This window comes from Hypomesus nipponensis, chromosome 9, assembly GCF_054491055.1.
Source record: "Hypomesus nipponensis isolate SF chromosome 9, ASM5449105v1, whole genome shotgun sequence".
NCBI lineage: Eukaryota > Metazoa > Chordata > Actinopteri > Osmeriformes > Osmeridae > Hypomesus > Hypomesus nipponensis.
In genome coordinates, this window is record NC_140369.1 from 12,603,574 (window position 1) to 12,628,509 (window position 24,936).

General features: G+C 46.6%; 1 protein-coding gene across 4 annotated transcripts in view; it reads left to right on the forward strand.

The window, feature by feature from the left end:
• The window catches only part of frmd4ba (FERM domain containing 4Ba), a 33,441-nt gene extending 11,236 nt beyond the window's left edge, over positions 1–22,205 (forward strand). Inside the window, exons 2-24 of one of the 4 annotated variants that reach the window (XM_084705491.1) lie at positions 2,335–2,400; positions 2,502–2,596; positions 2,696–2,788; positions 3,116–3,200; positions 4,125–4,181; positions 4,507–4,529; positions 7,737–7,820; positions 8,607–8,672; positions 9,181–9,238; positions 9,827–9,913; positions 14,377–14,453; positions 15,063–15,201; positions 15,885–16,026; positions 16,131–16,264; positions 16,358–16,474; positions 16,621–16,849; positions 17,040–17,096; positions 17,201–17,351; positions 17,927–18,094; positions 18,274–19,034; positions 19,220–19,349; positions 19,695–19,940; positions 21,013–22,205. In XM_084705491.1, the coding sequence (XP_084561617.1) occupies positions 2,335–2,400; positions 2,502–2,596; positions 2,696–2,788; positions 3,116–3,200; positions 4,125–4,181; positions 4,507–4,529; positions 7,737–7,820; positions 8,607–8,672; positions 9,181–9,238; positions 9,827–9,913; positions 14,377–14,453; positions 15,063–15,201; positions 15,885–16,026; positions 16,131–16,264; positions 16,358–16,474; positions 16,621–16,849; positions 17,040–17,096; positions 17,201–17,351; positions 17,927–18,094; positions 18,274–19,034; positions 19,220–19,349; positions 19,695–19,940; position 21,013 (3,066 nt within the window). In that variant the 3' untranslated portion in view covers positions 21,014–22,205. Of the gene's footprint in view, positions 1–2,334; positions 2,401–2,501; positions 2,597–2,695; positions 2,789–3,115; positions 3,201–4,124; positions 4,182–4,506; positions 4,530–7,736; positions 7,821–8,606; positions 8,673–9,180; positions 9,239–9,826; positions 9,914–14,376; positions 14,454–15,062; positions 15,202–15,884; positions 16,027–16,130; positions 16,265–16,357; positions 16,475–16,620; positions 16,850–17,039; positions 17,097–17,200; positions 17,352–17,926; positions 18,095–18,273; positions 19,035–19,219; positions 19,350–19,694; positions 19,942–20,357; positions 20,497–21,012 lie in introns of those variants that run through there. The other 3 variants (XM_084705494.1, XM_084705492.1, XM_084705493.1) reach the window with 3 other exon arrangements.
• The last annotated feature ends 2,731 nt before the right edge of the window (positions 22,206–24,936 follow it).

Here is a 24,936-nt window from a genome sequence, read left to right on the forward strand (position 1 = left end):
ACTAAAGCTAACCTCTAGTATGTGTGTGCATGATTGTGTGTACGTGAAAACCTGTTCTTAATAAGGGTCTCCCAGGATCTGGAAGTCATTAGCTGACAGCATGGCCAGTCTTTTGATCTCACCCTTTGACTGAAGTGAATCACTTCAAAGTCATCTTTAAAACTATTTGTATTGTGAGGTGAGAAGGTACTTATGAAAGTCAAGTTGACAAAAGTCACATTTCTTCTCGACTAGGTAGTCTAAATCTAGCAGACTTCTGCAAAAAATCTAATTTGACTAATAAGGGCTGACAGATGACAGTTAACTGGTTACATTTGAATTTAGAGGCCGTCTGTTGAGCCGAGCGTCAGGAGGGAGGTGACCAGGTTGGGGGCGGGGAGGGCAATGCTATGGGGTGGGTGCTGCTAAACCCTTGTAGGTCAGTGGCAGGGGGTCATGTGAAGAGGGCAGGGCCGGGGCCCATCACCCTAATGACAAGAGCTTCAGGGAGATGACCTCTCTGCTGTGGCCATTGCAGAGCACATGACCTCCCTTTAAACATGCCTGACCTCCTCCTAACACTCTGACAGCTCCTCAACTTTAGTTTGGGCCCCTGCCTTCCAGCGGGTTTTCAAATGAGAGCTTTACACCCTGCCACCAGTGAAGAGTAAATTACATTAATGTGTACAAGATACACCCATCACACAACATATTACCTTCTCGTAGTCGAAGGGTATGTAAAATGTTTTATAGGTCTTTATTTATTGTTTGTGCTTGTTGAGCTCTTGAGCTGTGAAAAATATTCAGCAGACAGGGAATTAGATATCCCATCAGATGTTTTTGCAAAGGTGGATTTATACTGCTGACAGCTGTGGGGAATCTAAGTGTTAAGCCATGCAGTTTTAAATCTTTTCTATTTTGATGTTTTGATGTCATTAGTCTGTAACAATGCTGCATTGATATGTACCCTGGTAGAATCATGCACTGGGCGACCCCACAATCCTTTTAAGGGTTACTATAGTGACTAATCCTGTCTTAGACAATGGCGCTTGTGTAATTAACAGCTACAATAATTCTGTCCATTAAGACGGATTACACACAATCCTATGTTGATCTATGAATTTAGATCCATGGCCTTGCTGTTCTCTATTTCTTTGTCGGATTGAGACTGTGATTGTAATCGTGTGCAACAGTATGTCATCCATTGGTCAGATATCAAGGCTTTTGCTTGGTCTTTGATGTCCAGTCCTATTGTACCAATGAAATACAGTAGGGTTTACGGCTCAAAGCAAACTACAATGGGCATTCGTAATCCACGTAAACTAATGTTTTTTTTTAAACATTCAAGTTTCCTTGACAGTCCCAAAAAATGTATCAATAAACACTTTGTCCAGACTTAGTGAGAGACAGTACATTCTACCAAATGACCAGGAATCTGAGGTTTTGTGTTTTTTTTGTATCAAAGCAAAAAGTAGCTTGTAAAACTGCTTAATGGCAGCTCTGTTGTGGCAAGGAGAACAATATATCCTCGCAGACTGCAGTTAACAAAAGCCCAGAACCTCTCCTCCCACCCTGCGGTCACTGCATGGTCGTCAACATGACTGTCACTTTCCACCAGAGAAGCCAGGCCTGACCAGTTGAAGGCCACATGTGTTTCACTTTGAGTCACAGAAGTGAAGGTTGTCTGTCCCTCATTCCTGAGTGGAGGCCTTCCTTGAGAAAGGACTCTGACACACATGCTATGCTGTGGATAGGGTACCCTTTTTCTTAATCTTGTTTTCTTATCTGAGCTTCAACAAACACGTTAATCCTATCATCAATGCATTTTCCAAGAAAAGCGATATATATATATATATATGAAAAGCAGATTGAGGCTTAACATATCAATATCTCAAACAGTCATTTGAATGTGCTGAATGTATACTATAGTATGTGTCCTCTGTGTGTGGTTGCCATATAGACAATTAAAACCCTCACTCAGCAAGGACTAGTCATAGCAAATGAGAATGTGCACCTGCAAAAAAATGCTGACAGTGCCAAAATGAACACTAACATCCATTTGGACAATGGAACAGAAATCCAATTTATCTCTTCAACAACTCCACATGAGGAATTCGATTTCCTTACAGCAGAGCAAAGGTACTGATGATTCAATTGTGTTCCTTTTAATAAGACAGGCATAGATGGAGGTCATGGTTGTGGGGTAGCCATGCTCTACACTCAAGGTGGAAAATACTAGATGAAGAAAAGGTGGAGCTGTTGTTTGAGTGGAGACGGTAAAAGAAGGTGGGAAGTGATGGTTTTCTGGTAGTCTGGGAGCTGCATGGTGGCCTCACACCTGTTCTGTTCTCCCAGATGACAGAGGGCCGACTCTGCCAGGTGCACCTCCTGGACGACAGGAAGCTGGAGCTGCTGGTCCAGGTAAGGCTAATTAGCAGCTACAAAGCTCTGGCCACCGCCTTGAGTACCAGACTTGCAGATCTTCTCTCTAAAATTGCACATATTTATCTGTTTATTCTCAGCCCAAGCTCTTGTCCCGGGATCTGTTGGATTTGGTGTCGTCACATTTTAACCTGAAGGAAAAGGAGTATTTTGGAATATCCTTTATTGATGACACGTATGTCATTTATCATGCTACAATATCTGAGCTGTATTTTTTACCAGTTGGAACGGTGATGACATGGCATTTCTGACCCTCCCTCCAATCCCCTACTAGTGGTCAGAAGAACTGGCTCCAACTGGACCGAAGGGTCCTGGATCATGACTTTTCTAAGAAGACCGGTCCCTTACAGCTCAAGTTCCTGGTCAGGTTAGTAGGCTAGGCTCTGCATCTATTAAATGAAAAACAGAGTATGAGATATGGCACTATGGAACTATGTATTGCACCTGTCCAAGGTATATTAAAGTAAACTGAGCAGAGCTTCTTAGTAAAAGAACTTACAATTACTACACACGTGTGTGCATGTATTCACATTGTGTGTCACGTGTGAGATGAATAAGGATTGTTCTCATCTTCGATTGCAACTTGTCAAATTGCAACTACTGTCCAGCAGGTGTCAGCGATGTAACAGTGTCAAACCCTTTCATAGCCTACATTTCAAACATGTATTACAACTTTTGTTGTTGTGATTTACAGGTTTTACATTGAGAAAATCTCATTCTTGAAAGATAATACAACAGTGGAGCTGTTCTTTCTCAATGCAAAATCATCTGTCTACAATGTAAGTGCATGAAAGATCCCTCAGAATTAATATTATTATGCAATGTGTAAAACACACTCTGGGTGTCTAATGCAGTGTAAGATGTGAGCATGAGAGATGTAAGACATAAACCAAATGCTGCAGGCTAGCATGTCAGGGTAAATGTATAGGCTAATCTTACTGATGGAATTAAAATAATAGGTTGGGGAGTCATACATTTAGCTGAGGGAATGGCTGACGTGAAGTTGTGACAAATACATTTTAACGTAGGTAACAGTTCTTTGCAGTTTACCGCATATTTAAATGAACCTGTATGATGGAACATTCAAGGTCGAATAAATAGAATAATCCAATATCTGTCTGTTCAACTGTCACACTTGTATGTAATTTGTTGCCCAATATAATGTGGTATCACTAAAATGTCTAGCTCATCAAACAAAATGTCCCTTAACCCATGCACTTTCTGAAATTGATTTTGAAACTTTTTTTTTTTGGTTCCGGGCGTGAGTAGAAGCACTAAAGTGCAACTTTCTTTACGCGATGGCCAGAGCCGTTGATGGCGATTGGCCACGATGTGGTCAAAGGAAACGTTGAACCTGTTCGCAGAGTGTACCATTCCCTTGGAGGGTGTATCTCAGAAATCCTTTTCATTTACCAAGCTTTTGATTACAATCGCTATAATTTAACGCTATCTTGATATCTATGTTGATGTATAATTTTAAGTAATGATTAACCATACTAAAACGACAGTTTTTGAATTGATCAATATTCAAAATACTTGCACCACAAATGAAGCGCAAATGGTTTAGTCGGTAACTGTGGAACGAGGTACGGAGTGCACGGGACGGTCGAGAGGGAAGAATCTTCTGAAGTCAAGTGCTTTAGTTGTTTCTAGAAACCTTATCTTGATTATTCATTGAATAATTCCGTCTTTTTCTATCGTAGGAGACAGTCGAAGTGGAAAGTGAAAATGTTTTCAAGTTAGCCGCATACGCGTTGCAAGTAAGTGTTTCACAAATTGAATTGACGTGTAGAAAGAGGGTGAACTGGGCTATTTGATACAAGTCCAAACGCAATGAAGACAGACCCTTGCGTACTGTACATAGTAATCACGTTATGGTTGATTAGAGGTTTCAACCGTTTATTTGTGCATGTAAGCTATCTGCATTTGGTTATTGGATCCTAATTGCCTTTGTTTTATTTTACCTTAAGGCATGGGTAACAGGGGGCAGTAAACAACATCAGATTATGCTTTCTACTATATTGCAAAGCTGTTACCATAATGACGTGTACATGCTAACAGCTTATTTTATTCATTACTTTGTAGGAAGCAAAAGGAGACTACACAAGGTAATTACATATTTCCATAATTCCAAAAATGTATCCTGACCTGTAAATACATTAACGATGTCAACAAATAGCTTTAAATGTATAATTACTCAGTGGACCCAACTCGCTGAGTTGCAGCCCATGGGCATTTGCTCACTTATAGCCTAACTATTAACAATTGGAGTCGCTGTAGATTATTATATAGATGCCAAGGAAGTGGACTCTTGTTTGACCCACTGAGTAAACAGTAAACTCAGAGGGCCTTGGTTGGCCCTGGTGGTTAGTTAATATTCAACCTTATTGACTCAGATTTTTGTTTATGTTGAAGTTGATGATTCCTGGACATTGTACTTGCCCTTGTATGTTGGTACCTGTTTTCCTCTGAGAAAAAGCCTGTGTGTAAAGTCAGTCACTGTTCCAGCCAGGTGTACACAGTGAAAGTCTATCGGCTCTTAGTAAGTCAATTGTGTAAAGGACATTAAAGGACGTGAAGGTTTATTTCAAACTCTATCCACAGCAACAACAAAATGAATCATACGACGATCAGACTTGGTTTACATTATTGATGTTTTTGTCTCTTGCTGGCTGTGCGAGACCCCACTTAGAAATATGTTTTTGTTGAGGCCCTCGCACCAAGAGACTTGACCTGGCGATAAGACTAGTTATTTTAGCAATCAGTACGATGGGAGATGCCTGCTCGGGTCTAGGAATATGGACCTGTGTCTGTCAAAGTGGCTGAGCAGGTTATTGCAGAACCTGTGTGTGTGTCCTAGCTTTGTACCTCTAGAGGCCCCGTGTATTATCTGAACACAAAGCTTTGTGCTCTGTAAGGGATTGTATGGAGTGAATGCACAGTGATATTTCATGCTGAAAATGCAGCTTGGGCCATCTTTGTAGGCTCAAAAACACGCTTCAGCATATGTTTTTGTCTTTTTTTCTTCTATTTTTCACTTTACAAGCCTGACTGAGTTGATGATGTTACACAGCTTGCCCTCTAATGCCCTGCTCTGATCTAGCAGTATGTTTGTAGATGGCCTAGAGTGTTATCCACGCCAGTTCCATCTTCCAGGTCATGTAGGCGTGGGGATGGGCTGCACTGTGTTCAGACTATGAAAGCACAATAAAAAGCAATCTGCCAGCAAGTCTGTAAAGCTGTGTGGAGGGATGGGAGCTGGGCCAACTATGAACTGGTCTCTCTTTAATTGTCTCAGGCTGATGTGTCTTCACTGGTGGTTTTCATTTCTACCTTGTGGAAGGAAAAGGTCTGCAAATCCCTTCATAAAACACTGTACTGCGCTAGACAGGCATGAGGAGGGGCCCTGGAGCTGTGAGATTAGATATGTAGGAGTTCGGGAGACCCCCTTTCAACCAACCAGCCAGCCTGTTTTAAGAGGGATGAGCCTTATAAGTGCAGTCCCACAGCCCAATGGCAGACAGCCGGGCGTCAGAGGGGTTTACCAATGTGATGTCATCACTGTGGTCTGAGCCAACCTCCTGCTGTACCTACCTTGTCTGTTTCCCAAGTCGGACAACCCGTGACATGATTCTCAGTGCTGGTAGGCAGGATACATGCCCATTATCATGGTTAACTCAGGTCACCTGACCTTACGTACGTAAACGGAATGGATTTTTTTGAGCATGAAATAATATGGCCAGAGCATGCTACAAGTTCCTGAGATTTCTTTTCACGTTAACAACAGTAGGCAGCCCACATGCCACATCCTTGCATTTCCTCAACAGTTACCAAGTCTCTGCCCACTGAAATACAGCTGACGTGGGTGTTACTCCTACACTTTGACTGCGCTGAGCTTGACTGGGTGGAGGAGTTGCCCCCATGTCCCAGGAAGATAACAGACATCATAATGAATTCCAGATTGCTGACATGGCGATGTGGCTAAGTAGTAGATCACCCCAACATCGCCGGCCCCAGCATCCCATAAAATACACGCCAGCGAACTGCCATGGCAGCAAAACCCAGTCAACCCAGAAAAGGTGGCTTGCTGCTGAGGAGCAATCATTCAAGTGGCACTGTCGTAGTTTTTTTGTCTTTTCGTTTTGGAACTCAGGTAGCAGGCAGTTTTAGTTTTATGTTTATTTTGGGTTTAGGCTTATCTTTAAAATCACAAAGTATAAACCAGCTGTTTGAAGTCAGGATCAGGTCATGTATTTTTGTTTTCTTATGCTTTGAAATGGTGGTGATTCTTGCAGACCCATTATGCACAGGGAAAGCAAACCAGACCATCCTGGACGTCACAGTGGGATGGTACTGATATGAGTACAAGTTTGGAGTCTTGCCTTAGAAGCCCAGTCCTATTTTTTAAGAGCTCTGGGACGTGTACAGTACCTTTCAACACTGTGAGAGCCGCCAGTGCTGGTGAATGGCTTTTGTTCACTGCTTCAGTGGATTGGCTGCCAAGTCATAGCCCTCTTTGTCCACTAGTAATTGTAGACCAAGTGCCTCCCCCTCATGTTGTTGAAGTGACTCATAGTTCACTATCGTAGACCTTGACAGTGACATACAGTTTGTCCACAGACACAGTGATAACATGCTATTGCTGTCCATCACTAATCTTGCATTTTACTTCACACTCAAGGGTGATTGGTACCTGTTTATTTTATAAACTATAATCTATGGACAGATCATACACTTGCTCGTAGCAACCTGCACTGACATGAAAGAACTTCACGGATAGAACCATATGACAGTCTTCTTTTAAACAAGACCGTCTGTTGGCTTAAAAGGGCCTGTATGTTCTACCATAGAGGAACTTTGGCGAGACATGAGTTAAGATCAAGCCCAGTTCTGGCAAGCATCAGTGCTTTTATAGATAAACAGGTGAAAAATATCCTGACACTGCACCTTTCCTTGGGTTTGGTTTTTGAGTGATCACTGATATGCAGCCACACTAGAAGATTAAGGCATTTTACTGCTCTGTTAAACCACAAGCCCACAAAGAACGGCTTCATACAGTACAGAGTATTTTCTAAACAGCACCTTAACATTACTTTGTGCTCTGTTCCTTAGATCTCAAATGAGGTCATTACAGGACACAGATGTATAAAGACTGGGAGAGAGATACTCATCTAAAAGAGAGCTAGGATAGTAATTGGTATCAAGCCTTTGATCAGTCAACGGTGTCATTATGGATTTTCCAGGTATATGAAAATCCAAATGTTGTTGTGAATGATCCACTGCTGTAACATGAAAACAACTGTCCTCTTCCACAGTGTTGAAACAACCAGATGTGACCTGAAGCAGCTCCCTGTTCTACCCACTAGAGTCCTGAGGGAGCACCCTTCTCTGGCTTACTGGTAAAATGCTGCCACATTAGCACATTAATCATTCAGGCACACTGAGTATTATTCCAGGTGAATTACACAGACAGACCAATATAGACCCACAGTCCTGACTACTACCCCCCCCCCCCCCCCCCCCCCCTTCACATGCACCAAAAGGCTTCGGTGGAACACCTGGATGCGCAAAGCAATTATTTCCCCAGATGAGCAGTTTAGAGACAGGGAGGTGCACGCCGAGTCCTGCCTGGCAAGATGTTTACCTGAGCTGGGGGGGACTCATTAAGGAGTAGCTACGCCGTGTTAATGCTGTCTGGCCAGCGGCTCGCGTGTACAGGGAGGTGCTGAAGGGGCAGTGCTGCTGTCTGTCCCAGACCGCCAGTGAGTCCCTCTGACTCCACATCACTGCTGTCTGTCCCAAGCCGCCAGTGAGTCCCTCTGACTCCACATCACTGCTGTCTGTCCCAAGCCGCTTGAAGCCATCTGAGGCTGTTGTCTGTCTGACGAACAGCAGCTGGATTCACATCAGTGGCCAGATTGGATTTGTGTGTGTCTGTGTCGTGATCTGCAGAATCGGCGGTCCCGTTTGCCTTTTAGGAGGGATGATTGCAGCCAGAACTAGTGTGTGTGTGTGAGTGAGAGGAGGAGCTGAGAGCCATTGGCAGGCCACGGGGCCAGACGTTATTTTCTGCATGAACAGACAGAATGTGTGTCAAGCTGAGGACTGTCTGACCATCACTTTCGGTTGGGCATGTGTAACAGTCTGATGGATTATTCATCAACGGCTCGGTTTGTGTATTCCAGTGAAGACCGAGTGGTGGAGCGTTACACCAAGCTGAAGGGCCTGAGCAGAGGACAGGCCATCGTGCAGTAAGTCATGGAATCCACTCTGTACTGAACCTATGATCACATGATCAGTGAGCTGCCTTTCATCTCAGTGTTCATCTCTCTACCTTCACCTGATCTGTCTCTCTCTCTCTCTCTCTCTCTTTCTCTCTCTCTTGTGTTGTTGTCGAAGGAGGTTGCTGTCACTGTTCAAGAATGTGTCATTAATTAGTGGACAGCTCTTACTGTTGGCAGCCAGCCAGCATGTAACAGTGCTTCACTGTGTTAGCCCTGGGACAGCACAAGCTCAGGTCCTTTACACGCCTGGATGATTGGTGCCCTTGGCTCAATCAATCGGCTTACCCTCTCTCTGTCATGGCCCTGGAAAAGAAAAAAAAGATATATATATCGATCGACCTGCCACTGTGAATGACAGTGGCTGCGGAATGACTGTGACTTAAACCTCATTCTGTCCTCTGTAGGGCAGCCACCCTCAGACAGTGATGAAGTGTAACTGCCTGAATTACTCTTAACGTGTTCACTCTCTTTGAAGGTACTTGGCCTTAGTCCAGTCCCTACCCACGTACGGAGTTCACTATTACTCAGTGAAGGTAAGAGCATTCTCCGGCAGACCACAGTTTCTAATGTGGACCTGCGCCGTCATTTCCAATGTGCCCTCCTTCTCATTTCCAATGTGCCCTCCTTCTCATTTCCAATGTGCCCTCCTTCTCATTTCCAATGTGCCCTCCTTCTCATTTCCAATGTGCCCTCCTTCTCATTTCCAATGTGCTGACTGACGTCAAGCCCTTCCTGAACCATGTGTGTCGTGAGGGCCGTTCAGCTGCCAGGTCTGGGGTCTGAGCGTGTGCTTCTGCCGCCCTTGTTCTGTGTTTAGTTCAACTCAGTAAGTGGTCCCTCTAGAGATCTCTATGTGGTGCCTCGGCCACACCGGCTCACCTGACTCGTTAACCCAGAGTGTCTGAGGAGATCAAACATGGGTGTTAAAATGACTCAGCCTGGCGGCCAATGTTTTAGGGGCTGCTTAGGTCTATTTGATCTCTCCTTGTGTTGCTGCCGCTGCTGCTACCAGCCTAATGGGGTGATTGCCTCAGTAATGTGCTGTTCTTCTTTTCAAATGTTCCCACTGAAACGTCCTCTAATGAGTGGTGTGGCGTGGTGCGCCCTGTGCTTCTCAACAGGACAAGACAGGCATACCGTGGTGGCTGGGAGTCAGCTACAAAGGCATCGGCCAGTACGATTTACAGGACAAGCTCAAACCTCGGAAGGTAGGCTGGCCTCCCTTGTCCCCTCCATTGTGACTTTTGTTCTGCGTGCTCCAACTGGCCTCCCACCCCCGGTCCTTGTGGTTAATGTTCTACCAAACTGTAAATAGCTGAAACAGAAAGTATGTGCTCTTGTCCAGGGTCGGGGGGGGGGGGGGAGTGAAGTTCTGTTTCTTTTGGGATGGAATTAAGGTTACACTGATAAGAGGGTCACATTCCGCATGAACTAGAACAGTAAACAGAACAGTAAACAGAGACATGTAAATCCCTCACATATGAAGCTCTGTGACTTTCCTGGGCCTTCTTTACCTGGTGTGGTGCGTTCCTGTTAGATCTCTGTTGATGCTGCTGGGTGTGCTGTGGCAGCAGATGCCAAGGCATTAATAGCCATGTTCGGCTTATTAAACCCACCCTACTACAGCTCCTTCCCCCAGCCTCCCAGTGGAAGGTGTAATTATGGCGCCCCATGGGGAGCAGCAGGGCTCTGGGGCAGGGGCTGGCAGAGAGCCAGGCCTGGGCCAGGGTGGGTGAGGGGCTGGACTCACCCAGACCAGCGCTCCCCTGTAACACCCCAACCCCAAGGGAAACCATGGGCTTTTTAATATGCTGCTTTTTTTTTCTTCTTTTTTTGAAAGTACACAATTCCTTGTCCCTGTTTCTTGAGGGGCCCATCATCTGGCCATATTGATAGTGCTTCCTGTCATGGCCGACAGCCTTTGTATTCAGGACAGTCCCCCCCCCCCCCTTCAACCCTCTCCCAGCATGCAACGCTCATTATGCAAAGCTGCTTGTCATTGTGTGTCTGTGTCTGTGTGTGTGTGTGTGTGTGTATGTGTCGTAGAGCAAACAATTGATCAAGATCAAGCAATAAAACACAATCACCTTGGTAGGGGGCGTGAGAGGGGTGTTCTGGGGGGGCGGCAGATGGATCCCACCCTGTTCCTCTCACCCAAGGAAGAGTTTTAGGGAGCCGGGATAGAGAAGGGTTTATAAGTGTGGTTTTCCCCCGGTGTGGTGGCAGGCTCTAAAAGAAGCTACTGTAGCTTAACCTCTCATTATACTTCTCTTTTGGGGTGTCTGTTTCATCACTTCCTAATGAATGGGCTGCGACCAGAACTGCCCCCCTGCTGAATTGGAAGAAAAAGGAGACTTGAATTGAAATGTATCCGGCTGTCCTTCGCACAGAGTTTCAGCTCTCAGTCTGGTGCCTGGTGATTTGGATATGAACAAGGACGTGCACATCAAGATAGAGTGACATGACAGTCCACTCACGGACTGAGAGGGGGCCGGATTTGAGAGGCAACTTCCAAGATGGAACAGAAGCCGCCGTCGCGGAGAGGCTCTTTATTCACAGAGCCTTAAATCATTCACGAGGTCTTCTCTCTACCTCTCTTCACTTCTCCTCCTTCTTCTGTTCCCGCTCAGCAGGTTGCAACACTTTATGATTGCGTTCTGGACACACAAAACTTCAGCTACTTTTCAAGTAAAGTCTCTTATTTGAGTAAGGTAGACAGTTTAATTCCCAGAATGATAGCATATGTCATTAAATCAGCCATGTTGTTTCCTCGACGCATGAAAATACTCCTTAATTATTTATAAGGATGCTGCTACCATAAAAAGCAGTCTTCAGTTCTATTGGTGTACTTGATGTTCCCCACAAATTCAGATAAAGCCATGCAAACATTTTCAACCCTGTATTTAAACTGGTTAAAGGACACTCCCCGTGCTTGCATGACTCAATCATACAGTAGTTATGTCATACTCAGTGCAGTGCCCCCAGTGGAAATGTACAGGTTGGCCTGCCTTTTGCCAGCGTGACATGGTTAGAAGGGTGGGGCAGTATGTATCCGAGTCAGGACCTTTGACACATATTTATGTTAGGCTGGGGGGTCTCCCAATCAGGATGTTCTGAGCCACAGGCATTTTTTTCCTCCCCATAATGAGGAGTTTTAACAACTAACAGCTGAAACGAGCTAGGAAGAGATGGGGAACTACTGCGGGTTTCATACCCATTCACTGCATGTCTCAGCTAGGCTAAACCTTTGGTGTTGGAAAGTTACAAGTCTTTTTTTTTGTTTGTTCTATTTCCCTTGTGACTGTTGAAAGATACGTCTGTTCCTATGTGCAGTACACCTGTGTGGTCTTGTGGTGTATCACACCCAATATGGAATTCATGTTATAGTTGGCCTAGGTAACTCTTGGCTCTTATTAGCGGTTACAATTCATTAGCATGGTCTCTGGTGTGTATGCGTGCGTTAGCACATGAGTGTTGAGATTTTGTAGACGTTAAATTACCTAGTTAAGTATGTGTTACATGTTATCTGTTTTTTTGAATATAAATGGTGGTAAGCAAGTGTGGCTCCAGGTTTAGTGAGTTGGAGAGAGGTGTCCCATACAATGGGACGAGCCTGTGGGAAGTGGAGAGACTACCGCTTCCCATTGTTCATTAATGACCATGCTCCCAGTTCACTGTGAGGCTGCCCCTGGCATTGATCAGGACTGCAGTATCATCTAAAGCAGCAGGGGGGGAACCACGTTAGACGCGCCACTGTCTGGAATTCCTGACAAGTTTCAACGTATTTGGGATTTCATGCTGTGATATCAATGTGTTTAGTTGAACACCCAGAGATTTTGTTTGTGTTGTGATTAAGTGGCCTCATGTCTGCTGTCTGTATCTGTTGCATGTGCAGCAGGCGGTGGCGGGGTAGTGAGAGATTCCTCCAGGGTAGGTAGGACCCTGGTCTTGGTGCTGAGATGTTGCTGCCTTGTTTTCTCAAGGAGGTGAAGAGGGCGAGGTGACTGAGATCCATTAATGATTATACCAAAGTTGTAGATTCCTTACATATTTGCCCTGGGCAGTGGTGGTGGCTGGAGTCGATTGCACTGTCCACACAACAGGGGCCTGCGTGGTATTTAGAGACAAGAATACCCCGAGTGTACCGCAAACACAAAGGGTTAGATTACAGAGGGATTATCTAAGGTCTGGAGAGGTTCCCGGAGCCTAAGTGAAATCAAGGAAATGAATTACTTCACACGAGAGATGATACATCAAATACCTTCGGGGAAACTCAACTGGTCTGTCTGGTTTGGCCCAGAGGTTAGTGAGGTGTAGAGAGAGAGCGAGAGAGCGAGAGAGCGAGAGAGAGAGCGAGAGAGCGAGAGAGAGAGGGAGCGAGAGAGAGAGAGAGAGAGAGAGAGAGAGAGAGAGAGAGAAAGGAGTGCCAGAGGAGTGACTATGAGACATAGAATGTATGAGAAACTGAAGTAGACCAGAGCACGGCACAAGGTGGGCGAGGGCCGAGGGGGGGTGTGTGCTGATGTCAGAGGGAGGGAGGTAGGGAGGGGGGAGGGGGAGGTGGTAGAGGGGCGGGGCCTGCTCAGCTGAAACTCTTGCAACACCTATTTGGCTGCTTGAGAACAGACAAGAGCGTATTGTTCAAGGAAGCTCTAGCCCTGTGGGAAACTCTGCCAGAGGACTCGTTTCTACTCACCAGGGATTTCAGAAGTGACTCAAAGTGATTCCCTTGGTAAGCTCTCCATTTTGTACTTGACTCAACAAGGTGGCTGAGTTAATCTGTATATTTTGTGGTTGACGTTCTATGGTTGTAAATTTTTGATAGGCCAGTTTTACCTGGTACCTTCTAAGTGACTTTGCTGTTAAGTATTTTAAAAAGTCAATAACTGGAATATGACAGGATGGGTGAGTTGAGTTTTCAATAAAGCTATTAGTGTCAGTGTTTAGATCAGTAAATAGACTCTAGAATCTCTAACGTGAGATGATCTTGATTTATGTCTCAAGGGACTGGTCTATGATGTGTGATTACTGTCTAAAACTCTGGAGGCCAGGGTAATATATGACATGATTCAGAGCACTGCTTTGCTGGGTTTATTAAAGTCCCCCCTACATAAATCTCCTATCGTGGATTTTCTGTTTATTGCATGATTAGAGCCAGGGAAGAGCCATTTACTATGAAAAGGACTGAAAATGAAATGACTGAATCTGTAGAAACCTGCATTGTACTGGAGCAGATGTTTTCTCCTGGCTTAAGACAGCGTTTTCCCTCTAGGGCAGAGTGAAATGAGAGGCTGACTTAGCTAGGCTCAGGCTTGTACTGTTGTAATCAGTCTACTGACAAGGCGCTGGGTAAGACTGGCCTCACACCTGACTATCTGCCCACAGCAGCCTTGACTGTTGTGCTGGTGCTGCTAATACTGTAGGTTCTCTGGAACAGTGTCTGGTTTATCTAGAACTAGGCATTTTGGTTTCCCCTTCCTAGTAGCAGTGTCGTTCAGTCAGATGAGGCGTCATGCATTGGCTGCGCCGAAAGCCGCTTTGAATAATGGGAAGGGATGTAGCTGTTTGTTTGTATGCAGCTATGTGTATCAAAGCACACATCTCCAGGCCGGCTCTCAAACAATGTGTCCTTATGCACTAAATGATGGGTGCTGTTTCCCCCTTCCCGCAGTTGTTCCAGTGGAAGCAACTAGAGAATTTGTATTTCCGTGAGAAGAAATTTGCAGTGGAGGTGAACGACCCACACAGGTAAGAGCTAACAAGAGGGTGGATGCTTCTATAGAATGTAGATTCCCCTCTTATCATTCTCACAGACTGTTAAACTCAAGACCCCTCTTGCATTTGAGGTTCCTAATCCCTTAACTAGTTTAAAGGTGTCTGCAGACTCTAAACACATTTTAAGAGCACCGTGTTAATGGTTCTGACCTGACTCTCTCAATTGAGACCTTTCCTGTTGTAAAAGATTGCTACAGAATTCACAGGTCACTTCAGTACTACTTGTCACTCAGCACATAGGTTTTAGTAACTTCGCCCCTCACTGTTACAATTAGTGACACCAACCCTGTTTAATTGTATTATGGAATTAAACTTGATTTGAACCAGTTCTTTAGTTTCAAGGAAATTCAACTGTGATAGTTTTATTTGATCCCCTATTTTGGTATTACTGTTTTGATGTCATCACTTTGCCTGAAAGTAAGCCACACTTGTATCAACTAGGTATTTCCCTGTATTGTTTTTAGCTGGGATAACATTTATTGAATTAGTCTGACCCATGTAAAAGTGGCATCAGTAATTAAAGTGTGTGTGTGTGTGTGTTTGTGTGTGTCAATCTGTGTGTGTGTCTCTGTTAATCCCCAGAAGGCCAGTGAGCAGACGTACGTTGGGGCAGACAGGACTGGTCATCCACTCGTGGTATGCCAGCCACTCTCTGATTAAAACCATCTGGGTGATGGCTATCAGTCAGCACCAGTTCTATTTGGACAGGAAGCAGAGCAAAGTGAGTGTGTCAGCAGCACCCATCTCTCCTCCCCAGGCCCGATCCCCTGATCTCCAGCATCTGGCTCCCGTTCAGCCTCATCACGGCTCATTACGCCCATCTCTTACTCTCCTGGCCAATCCTGCCCTAACATGTAGTGACCTCCCTTGACCAGATATGTGTGGCCATACCCGTCTATTCATCAGAAACTCATCAGAAACACCCATGTCCTCCATGAACCCCTAGCTATACATAACCCCTATAGGTTCAAACCAATTGAACACAACTAACTTACCTAATATAATGGTAGGGGAAACACTGCTCTGTGTTGACCGACGTCGAGAGTCCGTGCGCAAGGAATCGGTGTGCTGCACCTTGAGGACATGTTTGTTTTGATGTGTGTACACGAGTGGTGCGTCAGGGTCGTCGCGCAGCATGAGCAGTGTGCGATGCGGGTGTCGGGGAACGGGTGACGCGGGGCTGCAGTCAGATGAGCTTCTTGGCCTCGCTGTCTGTCTCAGAAGCAGATGGTGTGTCGGTGTTCATCCAGGAATAGTGCCGGTCCTGATGGATGAGAGGGGCCCCCCGCACGGAGCCCCGGAGCATGCAAATGAGCCTGCTATCAGGCCGCACCATCATTAAGATGAAATACTGACAAGCGCTTCTGGGTTTTTCTTCTTCTCTCTTTCCTTCTCCCTCCCTAGTCCAAGATTACCACCGCCAAAAGTTTAGGAGACATCGCCATGGATCTGACAGAGATAAGTGCTCCCCGGATCAGTAAGCTGTCCAGTATGGAGAGCAAAGACCGGCTCATCATGGCCAGCAGTGGAAGCCTCATCTCAGCAGGTAAACCCAGGGGGGCTTCCTTCTACTGAAGATGCCATTGGAAGTGGTTGGTGGTTCCTGGGTGTTGACGTGGATCTAACATGACCCGTGTGCCCGTGTGCCAGGTTCGGTAGACTCTGAAGTCAGCGAGGAGCAGAAGAAAGAGAAGATCGCTGACCTAAAGAAGAAGGAGAAGGACATGCAGGACGCCCTGGCTCAGAAACTGGAGGAGCTGAAAAAGATCTGCATGAGAGAAGCCGTGAGTATCCCCAGATACTGCCAGAGCCCCCATTGTTTCCCGCATGCAATATTCAGTGGTCTCATTTGCCCTCGGCCATTTGTTGTGTTTTAGGAGCTGACAGGCAGACTACCTAAGGAGTACCCTTTGGCTTCAGGTGAGAAGCCCCCAGCCATCAGGCGACGTATGGGAACAACCTTCAAGCTGGATGACCTTCACCCCAACGAAAAGGTTAGTTGGACTGCAAGAGTAAACAAATAGCTTCAGCCCCTTTCTTTCAAAGTAATCCAAGACATTATTGACGTGTGACACAGAGTACACGTGTCTTGAGAACGGATGTTGGCTGGATCCCGTGATGGACGTATGTTTGTGTCCAGGACCCCCATCTGAGGAACCTGGAGAGCAGGTTTGCTCTGCAGCAGAAAATCGTCGAGGCCGCCATGAAGCTGGCCAACGAGGCAGAGCTCGCCAAAACGGTCAAAAAGAAGAGGAAGAACAACTGCCTGGATGCAATGAGGAAGCTGCAGGACATCGAAGATGAGATAAACGCCTACAGAGTCAAGACTGGCAGGAAGCCTACTCAGAGAGCATCACTAATCATACCAGGTACTAGACGGCACACCCCGTTCTGGACAAATGATTCCAGACGCACTTTGTCTGTTCTGTTCTGAACCAAAAAATGTCTTGGATTGGTATCAGCTAGAGATAGGTTTAATGATCTTGGAGTGACTTTAATGAAAGGCCTACAACGTCTCTGCCATGTCTCTGAAGGCCTGTTCCTCCTCTCTGTTCGCAGACGATGTGAACCCTGCAGAGCTCAGCTCGCTGTCTGACAGCCTCAACCCAGAAGAGGGTGAGTTGTGACACTCTGAAGTGCAGATGTGTAGCTGGAAGCTAACACTTCCCCAGTCACTGACAGTGCCTCCTCCCCCCCCCCTCCTCCCCCCCGTGTTCCAGACGATGACCAGGAGCCTCAGAGGCAGCGCTCGCGCTCAGTGCAGTACTCCCCTCGTGCCCACCACGCTGACACCCTGGGCCTCTACTACCAAGCAGATAGACGGGCATCCGCCAACGACCAGCATCCAGACCTCCCCAGCCCCAGTAGCAGGTAGGCACCGCCCCAGCTCCCTGGGCCCCAGCTCCCTGGGCCTCTGTCTTGTTTGTCTTGGGACTGTGGGAGCAGTAGCAGCCAGTACAGACCTGCACGTAGAGAACCAGGCCTACATTCCTGCCTACTGCTCCTCCACAATCTCACCCTTATCAACCCAGACGCACTTCGACTTTTAAAAATAGACAGGGATGAGCATGTTCCTGCCTGCTAAAGAGTTTGAATAACACGAAGAAGAAAAACAGTCTAGAACTGGAGAGCTGGTTTGGAAGCCAGAAACTTGAAATGTTTACCAAATAATATGGACAATTTGCTGCTGTGAGAGAACAAGGATTCAGTGAATCGTGATTATTTGAAATAGGTTGCTAATGTTGTTTGTTGTTCCGTGAGGAGGTAGATCAATGAACAATGAAATGGCAGTCACCCAGGTGTAAGTTCTGACTGCCATCATAACATGAAATCAAATATTTTCATTGGTCCATTTCCTCGTTGTGAGAGAGAAAAAGCTCTGCAGTAAAAGCTCCAACCGAGGAAGTGAAAGAGTTGTGAGGGCATACTTCTGATCTGTGTTCCAGATTACATTACGACCAAGTCCAGGAATCGTTCCACTTGAATCACCAAGACGCCCCGTCGAGCCAGCGCGCCCATTACAGGCCGGCCTCCAGACAGCCGCATCATGACACCCGCAGCATGCCCCCCACCCCGCTCCTCACCCGCAACGCCCACAGCAGCATCCAGCTCAGGTAGGACCTCCCTCCTCGCCCCACCACGTACACGCACGCGCGCAAACCACCTCGCATGCACACCCATGCCATGTTGAACGTCAACTTAACAAACCAAGCCCAGAGAACGAATTAGTCGAATAACCCCCCCCCCACCCCGGTAGTTGGAATGGGATATTGACGGTATCGCTGCTCCCTAGGTCGGAAGACGGCCCGCAGCACTTCCGCCAGCGCAGCGGCAGCCTGGAGTCCCAGTCCCAGTTCCTGCCGGAGGTGGAGGCCCCGGCCCCAGCCTTCACCATCGCCCCGGCACGCCGCAGCACCAGCACAGAGGTCCTCGACGACGGCTCCTCCTACACAAGCCAGTCCAGCGTTGAGTATGCCATCCCCGGCAACCACAGCCGGCACCCGAGGGACCGCCGGCGCCACCGGAAAGGAAACATGTACGGCAACACGGGCAGCATGCCCAACCTGGCACAGACGGACGCCCGCGGGTACACGTACCAGCCCCGGGCGCGACCCACCACCACGGCCTACTACGTGACTGGCTACCCCAACTACCCGGACCAGGAGCCGTACTCCCACAGAGCCTACATGTACGAGGACGAGCAGGAGGGCCACTACAACGTCAACCCCTCCTACCACCAGGCCCCCGCCTACCACACCCAGGACATGTACAGTCGCTACGGCAACGAGGAGATGGACAGTATGACGCAGCACCCCTACGCCACCCTGCGTCCGGCGCCCAGGGCCCACATGGCGCCCCGGAATGAGTACGCCCCCAAGAACATCCAGAAGGCCCTGGTGGCAGAGCACCTGAGAGGCTGGTACCAGCGCAACACGGGCCACAAGCAGGCAGGCTACGACTACGACTACGACGGGGGCTCCCAGCACAGCCTGGGCTACCAGACCATGCCGGCCCCCTACAGCCACAGCAGCAGGACCACCTCCTTCTCCTCAGGTAGACACGGCGGCAGGGGGGGGTGGGGTGGGGGGGGGGGGACTAGCCCATAGGCAACCTGTGTGATGTTTATTTGTACAGCCGTGAGTGTGAGGGGTGCACCCAAACGGGGGGCGGTTGGTGACAGATCCACATGGCACACGTCTGTTTTCTCGTTTCTGACCGCTCCGTCTGTCCTGTCTCAGTGTCGTCGGCCTCCACAGCAGGGCCCTGGCGAGGACACCCAGGGGTGGGCATGTCGGAGTACGACGTGCCCGGGCAGCAGCCCTGCTCCTACAGCACCGCTCACTACAACCTCACACCCGCCCACAGCAGGTGAGAACGAAAACCCTCGCCCTCGTTCAGCTCCTTATCGAATTAGCCACTCCCTAATCCCACTGAACCATGGCGCGACGCCCCGCTCCTTAATTAGGTAGCCTGGACGGCTCTTTGGTTTCACTAGCCCGACACGTGCACATGACTCTGTTGACTTTGTAGCCTATATTACAGTCGTTTCTAAGCGTCGAGCGGTTGTTGGGTCAGAGCTCGCGGTGATGTGAACAAGCATGGCTGTGGGGGGGGTTTGGGGTCAGATGGGGGATGTGTCGAGCGTCGGGGCTTCCGCGGGGCTCAGGGTCTCTGCTCCTCCTGCTTAACTGTCCACCGGCCGCTCTCTTCTAGATACGGCTCCCCCGTGCTCGCTAAGGGCCCGTGGTACAGCCCTGACGGCCACAGGCAGCGGGCCTTTCTCCCTGCTAGTTCTTCCTCCTCCGCTTCCTCCTCCACCTCCTCCCTGCTCTCCTCCTCCCTCCCCTCCTCCTCCCCTGGCTGTCGGGCGGGCCGGCTGGCCTGCATTCCCCAGCAGCCCCACAGCTCCAGAGCCTCAAGGCTCAGTAAGGTCTCCTTTGCTAAGTGTAGCCCACCATAGTAAGTAACCAGTGTGAGGCCTGTGGATGTACTCAGGCTGCTGTCCTGAGCGTGATGTCATGGCTTGCTTTTGTGTATGGTTTTTTGTTTTTGCTTTTGTTTGAAGTGAGCTAAAACGTCTCTGCCTGTGCTCTGTGGGCTTCTCGTGACACTGAGCTCCAGTGCTGCTTGTTTGATCTGTCTGTGTGTCCAGGTAAATGCATGCCTTTACCACTGTTGCTCATGTTTGCCATCTGTTTTCAGCTGCCATAAAACCAGTCAGAATTGTCCTCCAGCGGTCACATTTGTCTTGCGGTGTCCCTTCACCAATTAGACTGTTCCCTCTTACCTCTCCACACCTCCCCCTCCCCCCCCCCCCCCGAGTCCCACCTCTTATGTGATGTCACTCATCCTTGACCCCTGACCTCTCGTGTGCAGATGTCCCCCAGAGTATGAGTGGAGGAGCTGGGATAGGTCGGGGGGCGCTGCTGGGTCACTAGAGATGCATGGTGCTGTTGCCCATGCACATGAACAGGAAAATTAACGCCCTAATCAGAGGCACAGTACAAAAGAAAGGGTGAGAGAAAAACAAAGCCTACCCTACTTAGATTCTCTGGTGTCGGTAATGCATGGGATCTAAGGGGGGGGGAGCACCGGGCACTGGGGGTTTCACTTAATTTTGTCTGGTGCTCATTGGTGGTGGGACTGCATACAGTCAGGTGGGGGAATATGTGGAAGGTGGAACATGTGACCTCTGTGTATTTGGTATATGATTGCTGTGTGTAAAAAGCTTTGATGTGCATCTGACCTGTGTGAGGTGTGTGTTTTAATCCTGGGACTAACGCTAGTCAAATTTGTCTAATATGATTTAATTAAGTAGGCCTAGATGCATTTTTGGGGGGAGTTTAGGTCAAATTTGATAGCTAAATTTAGCAGCGCATCATACAGGTCATATACTCCATTGTGTAGTAAGTGAAAGCCCAGGTTTAAAATGATTCCAGTGCACTCTCAATGAGTGTTTGATTAAAACATTTCTAGAGACTGCTGAATGTTCTGCCTAACGTCTGTGTGTGTGCGCCTGTGTGTGTTGCAGATCCTATGTAGATGTCAATCAAATGGACCCCCACATCCACAGTTCATTGAACAGTACCTTGGACCCAGAAGACCCAATGATTTACTGGCATGAGAATTCCAAACCCGGAACAATAGTCTAGCGGACATGTCATGCACTGCCACATTGTGAAGGTGTCATGTGCCTTAGACTGCACTTACCCGTTTTTCTGGAAGAAGGAATTCCAAGAATCAACAAACTACTACAATGGAACACAACTAGTAGGGAAACTAGGTTCAGTTTCTGAATGAGTTCCTTGCCAAACAAATTGCCAAAGCGAACTAGAAATGTCCGCACAGTGCACTGTTTGTCCTCTGAAAACAAACCTGGGCATCTGATTGCCATATTTTGAGTTAGTGTGGTAATGGCACTTGTGTTGCACACTGAGCTTACTCCTGAAGTAGGCTGCTATGGTATAGAGTCTGTGGTGATGGAAGCTCCCATAACCATCCCTCTCACCTTGGAACTAAGACAAGACCTCAGTATGGCATTACAACACTACTGTGGGAGACGGCAAACATTTAGACGATTCCAGTCTGAAAACTGGGGTATATGAAAATGACTCTTTCAGTATGACAAATGATAACCTACCCACAGAATCATCACTGTGACTATGAAGAATGTGTTAATATTTACACAATTAAATATTGAAATGAAGGACTTGACTCGTTTAACCTGTGAGGATGGCCACCTTAACACCCTCAAGTCATTTGCACCAGCTATTTACCAAGTCTGGAACCCTATTATCCTCAGTAATTAGAATACTGGATCTTCATTACCAAATCCCTCATTGTGTAACTATTTAATTATAGCCTAAAACACATTGTCTTTTCCACTCAATTTATCGAAACTCTTTGATATAATTGATGGATGTGTTAACCCTTGATGGCTTCATCTCATGGTTCATTGCAGTGAAACAGAGTTCCAGTAGAAAAAGAGTATTACATTCCATGCTGGAATCCATGGACCGGTGCTCTCCATTCCTTTTATGAGAAGGAATTTGTATGTACATGTTGATAATGTGAATAAATTGTGGTTCTGTATTTTAGGAGCCTTTTTATGTATTTGAAGAAGCATGTAATATATAGTAAACAATCACATTTGTTAAGCTGGTTCTTAGTAATTTGTATAATTGCGATCTGTTGGAATAAAAAAGAAAAAAAAGATTGAAACAACATTTTTTCGAACTGTGTCATTCAGTTGCTGTTTTTAAATGGCCGATTGAGATAGATTAAATGTTGAATGAGCAGAATGAAACCTGTATGGATTTGTTGAAACATAAAATCCAAAACCATTTAATGAAGCAGTTCAAGTCTTTGTCTCTTCAGCAAGTCTAGTTAATGAAATGGACATTACTGAAAGGAAATAAGGATTTCAGGACTGCAAGAGAAGGGCCTGAAGCTCTCTGATAGTTGAAAGAAGTTGTGTAAAGGGAAGTGTCTTATGAATGGCTTTGGTCTGGATTTTATTTCATTTTCAGTATCAGACCATAGTCCCAGAACCCAAACATTTACATTTAGCCATTTAGCAGACGCTCTTATCCAGAGCGACTCACAGTAAGTACAAGGACATTCCCCTTGAGGCAAGTAGGGTGAAGTGCCTTGCCCAAGAACAAAATGTCATTTGTCAAGGCCAGAATTTAACCGGCAACCTTCTGAGTAATAGCCTGATTCCCAAACCAGAAACCTGTGTTCTATTCAGTTGTATGTATCCCACTAGGAGGAATTTGTTTGTAGACAGGTATTAAAACACATTCAATCCATCATAAGTACTACATAAACAGTATACCTGACACCACACAGATCCAGAAATAAGTTCCGTCAATGAATACTTAATGCCATTCATTTATGCAAATGTAGCCTCCCAATAGCAAAACAAACTAAAGAGTTTTTTGTTCTGTGGGTGGAAACTCTATACCTTCTTCCTGAAGGCAAGAGCCCAAACTCCCCCTTCAGGGGATGGTCAGTACAAGCCAATATGGCCTGGGTCTTCCTTAAGACCTGCCTAACATAAAGCTCAGAGAGCTAAACTTGGTTTACACCAATGACCTTACTGGCTTTTCTGACAAGCCGATCAAGCCTGTTCTTATTAGCCAGATTCAGATACCCAAACCACAACACAAAAGGTCAGCACTGACTCAATAAAGGTTCTATAAAACAGAGTCATTCTATAAAACAGAGTAAGAATCATTTTTGTGCACACCTTTAAAAAAAAATATTCTCAGGAAATAGAGACGTTGCTGTACCTTCTTAGAAACGACATCTGTGTTGTTCTGAAAGCACAGCCTGTGAGCAAACACAGTACACAAATATGTAGAATTCTCAACCAAATCAATCTCAATCCCCTCAATAGGGACTGTGTTAGGGATGTCCATGACATAATACTGATTGAGAATGATCATTATAATCAAACTTATTATCTTTGTTAGTGCTATTTCTTACTGTCATCACAAATAACAATTTGAAACTTCAGACAGTAGCCCAGCCAGTACCAACTGTGTGTGATGAAAAATACATGATTAAGCTGACAAGAAGATGTCTATTGACCTATTTGGCTTTTGCGTAATATTATCAGTGACATTGTAGGTCTCTTTTTTTTGCACTGCTGTGTAGCCAAGCTTGTTTTCTGTCTCTAAGTAGTAAACCTGAGAAACCAGTCTTAAAAAACCAGACACACCCTTCTCCCTATAACCAACCCTGTTTCTTTTTTCTCTCTGAATGACAGTCCAATGTTAACAGCACAATCTGCTCTATAGGAGGCCGTATAGTGAAGTGAGCATGTGACCCTGTCCATGCTGCTGCTCTTCAGTTGAATAGTCTGTGACCCTTCACCTCCTTCTTACCCGCCTGCTCTACACTCTTCTCAGCATTTCAAGTGTATCCTTCCACTTCTGACCTCCTGTTGAGGTTACAGTTCATCAGCTTTGCTTGTCCCTATCCCTCCTTAGAGTGTGGTGGTTTTTAACTCAAGTGAACTCTGGGGAGGTCTTATTGGGTTCCAGCTCCTGTGTTTGGTAGAGAGGGGGAGAGAGAGAGAGGGATATTTGCAGCTGTCTCCCCATGTCTCTCTCCAACTTCCTCCTGGAGACCAGCTGCACACAGATATCAGGCGTGCTGCAGATGAAAGTACATAAACATTGAGCTCCTATGGGCTCCCCCAACTGACACTCCACAAACAGTCTCCCCTCAAGTCAATCACAGATATGTGTCAAACCAATTTGGGGTTAACCCAACTGTAAATCATGATAATAGTTCAAGCCTCTTCTTCAGTGCAGGGAAACATGCCGTGTACACAATGTGGAAAGGCAAGGAGCTGGATCACCAGTCAGGCTAATTGTTTGTGGCCAGACGGTCATGAAGAGCAGGAGGCCCCTCCGGCAGGTTGAGGTGTTTTCATGAGGACATAATGTGTTGTTCCCCACGCAGGGGGCTTCATCAGAGCATTCCGCTGAATGGTTAGTATGTGATGGGGCTCGCTAACCAGCTTAGCTCCCCCAAAGCCTCTCAGGAAAGCCAAGTGTGCAGTGAAGCATGATGGAGAAATGCACAGCAAGCTTGTGTTGAAGTGTGGCTGGATGAGCTGGCCGTTTGCATGTTGCATCATACTAACTTGCTCTCTTTACAATGGCTTATTACAATGAGAAACAGCTGGGTCGCATAAAAGTCAGAAACCAATCAACACATCAACGTTTTAACAAATCACACCTCTCTGAACAGTAAAGGCAGTTCCAATGGGATTGGATGAGACATGCCACAATGTAAGAAACCTGTGTTTTTTTGGGGTACACTAAATGTCTTATGCTCTTCTGAGTCGTTTCTGCAAGACATTACTTTTCTGTTGAGACCTTTGCCAGCATTACATGGCTAGACCCACCCGTGTCCAGTCAGCCAATACACCAAAGGCACA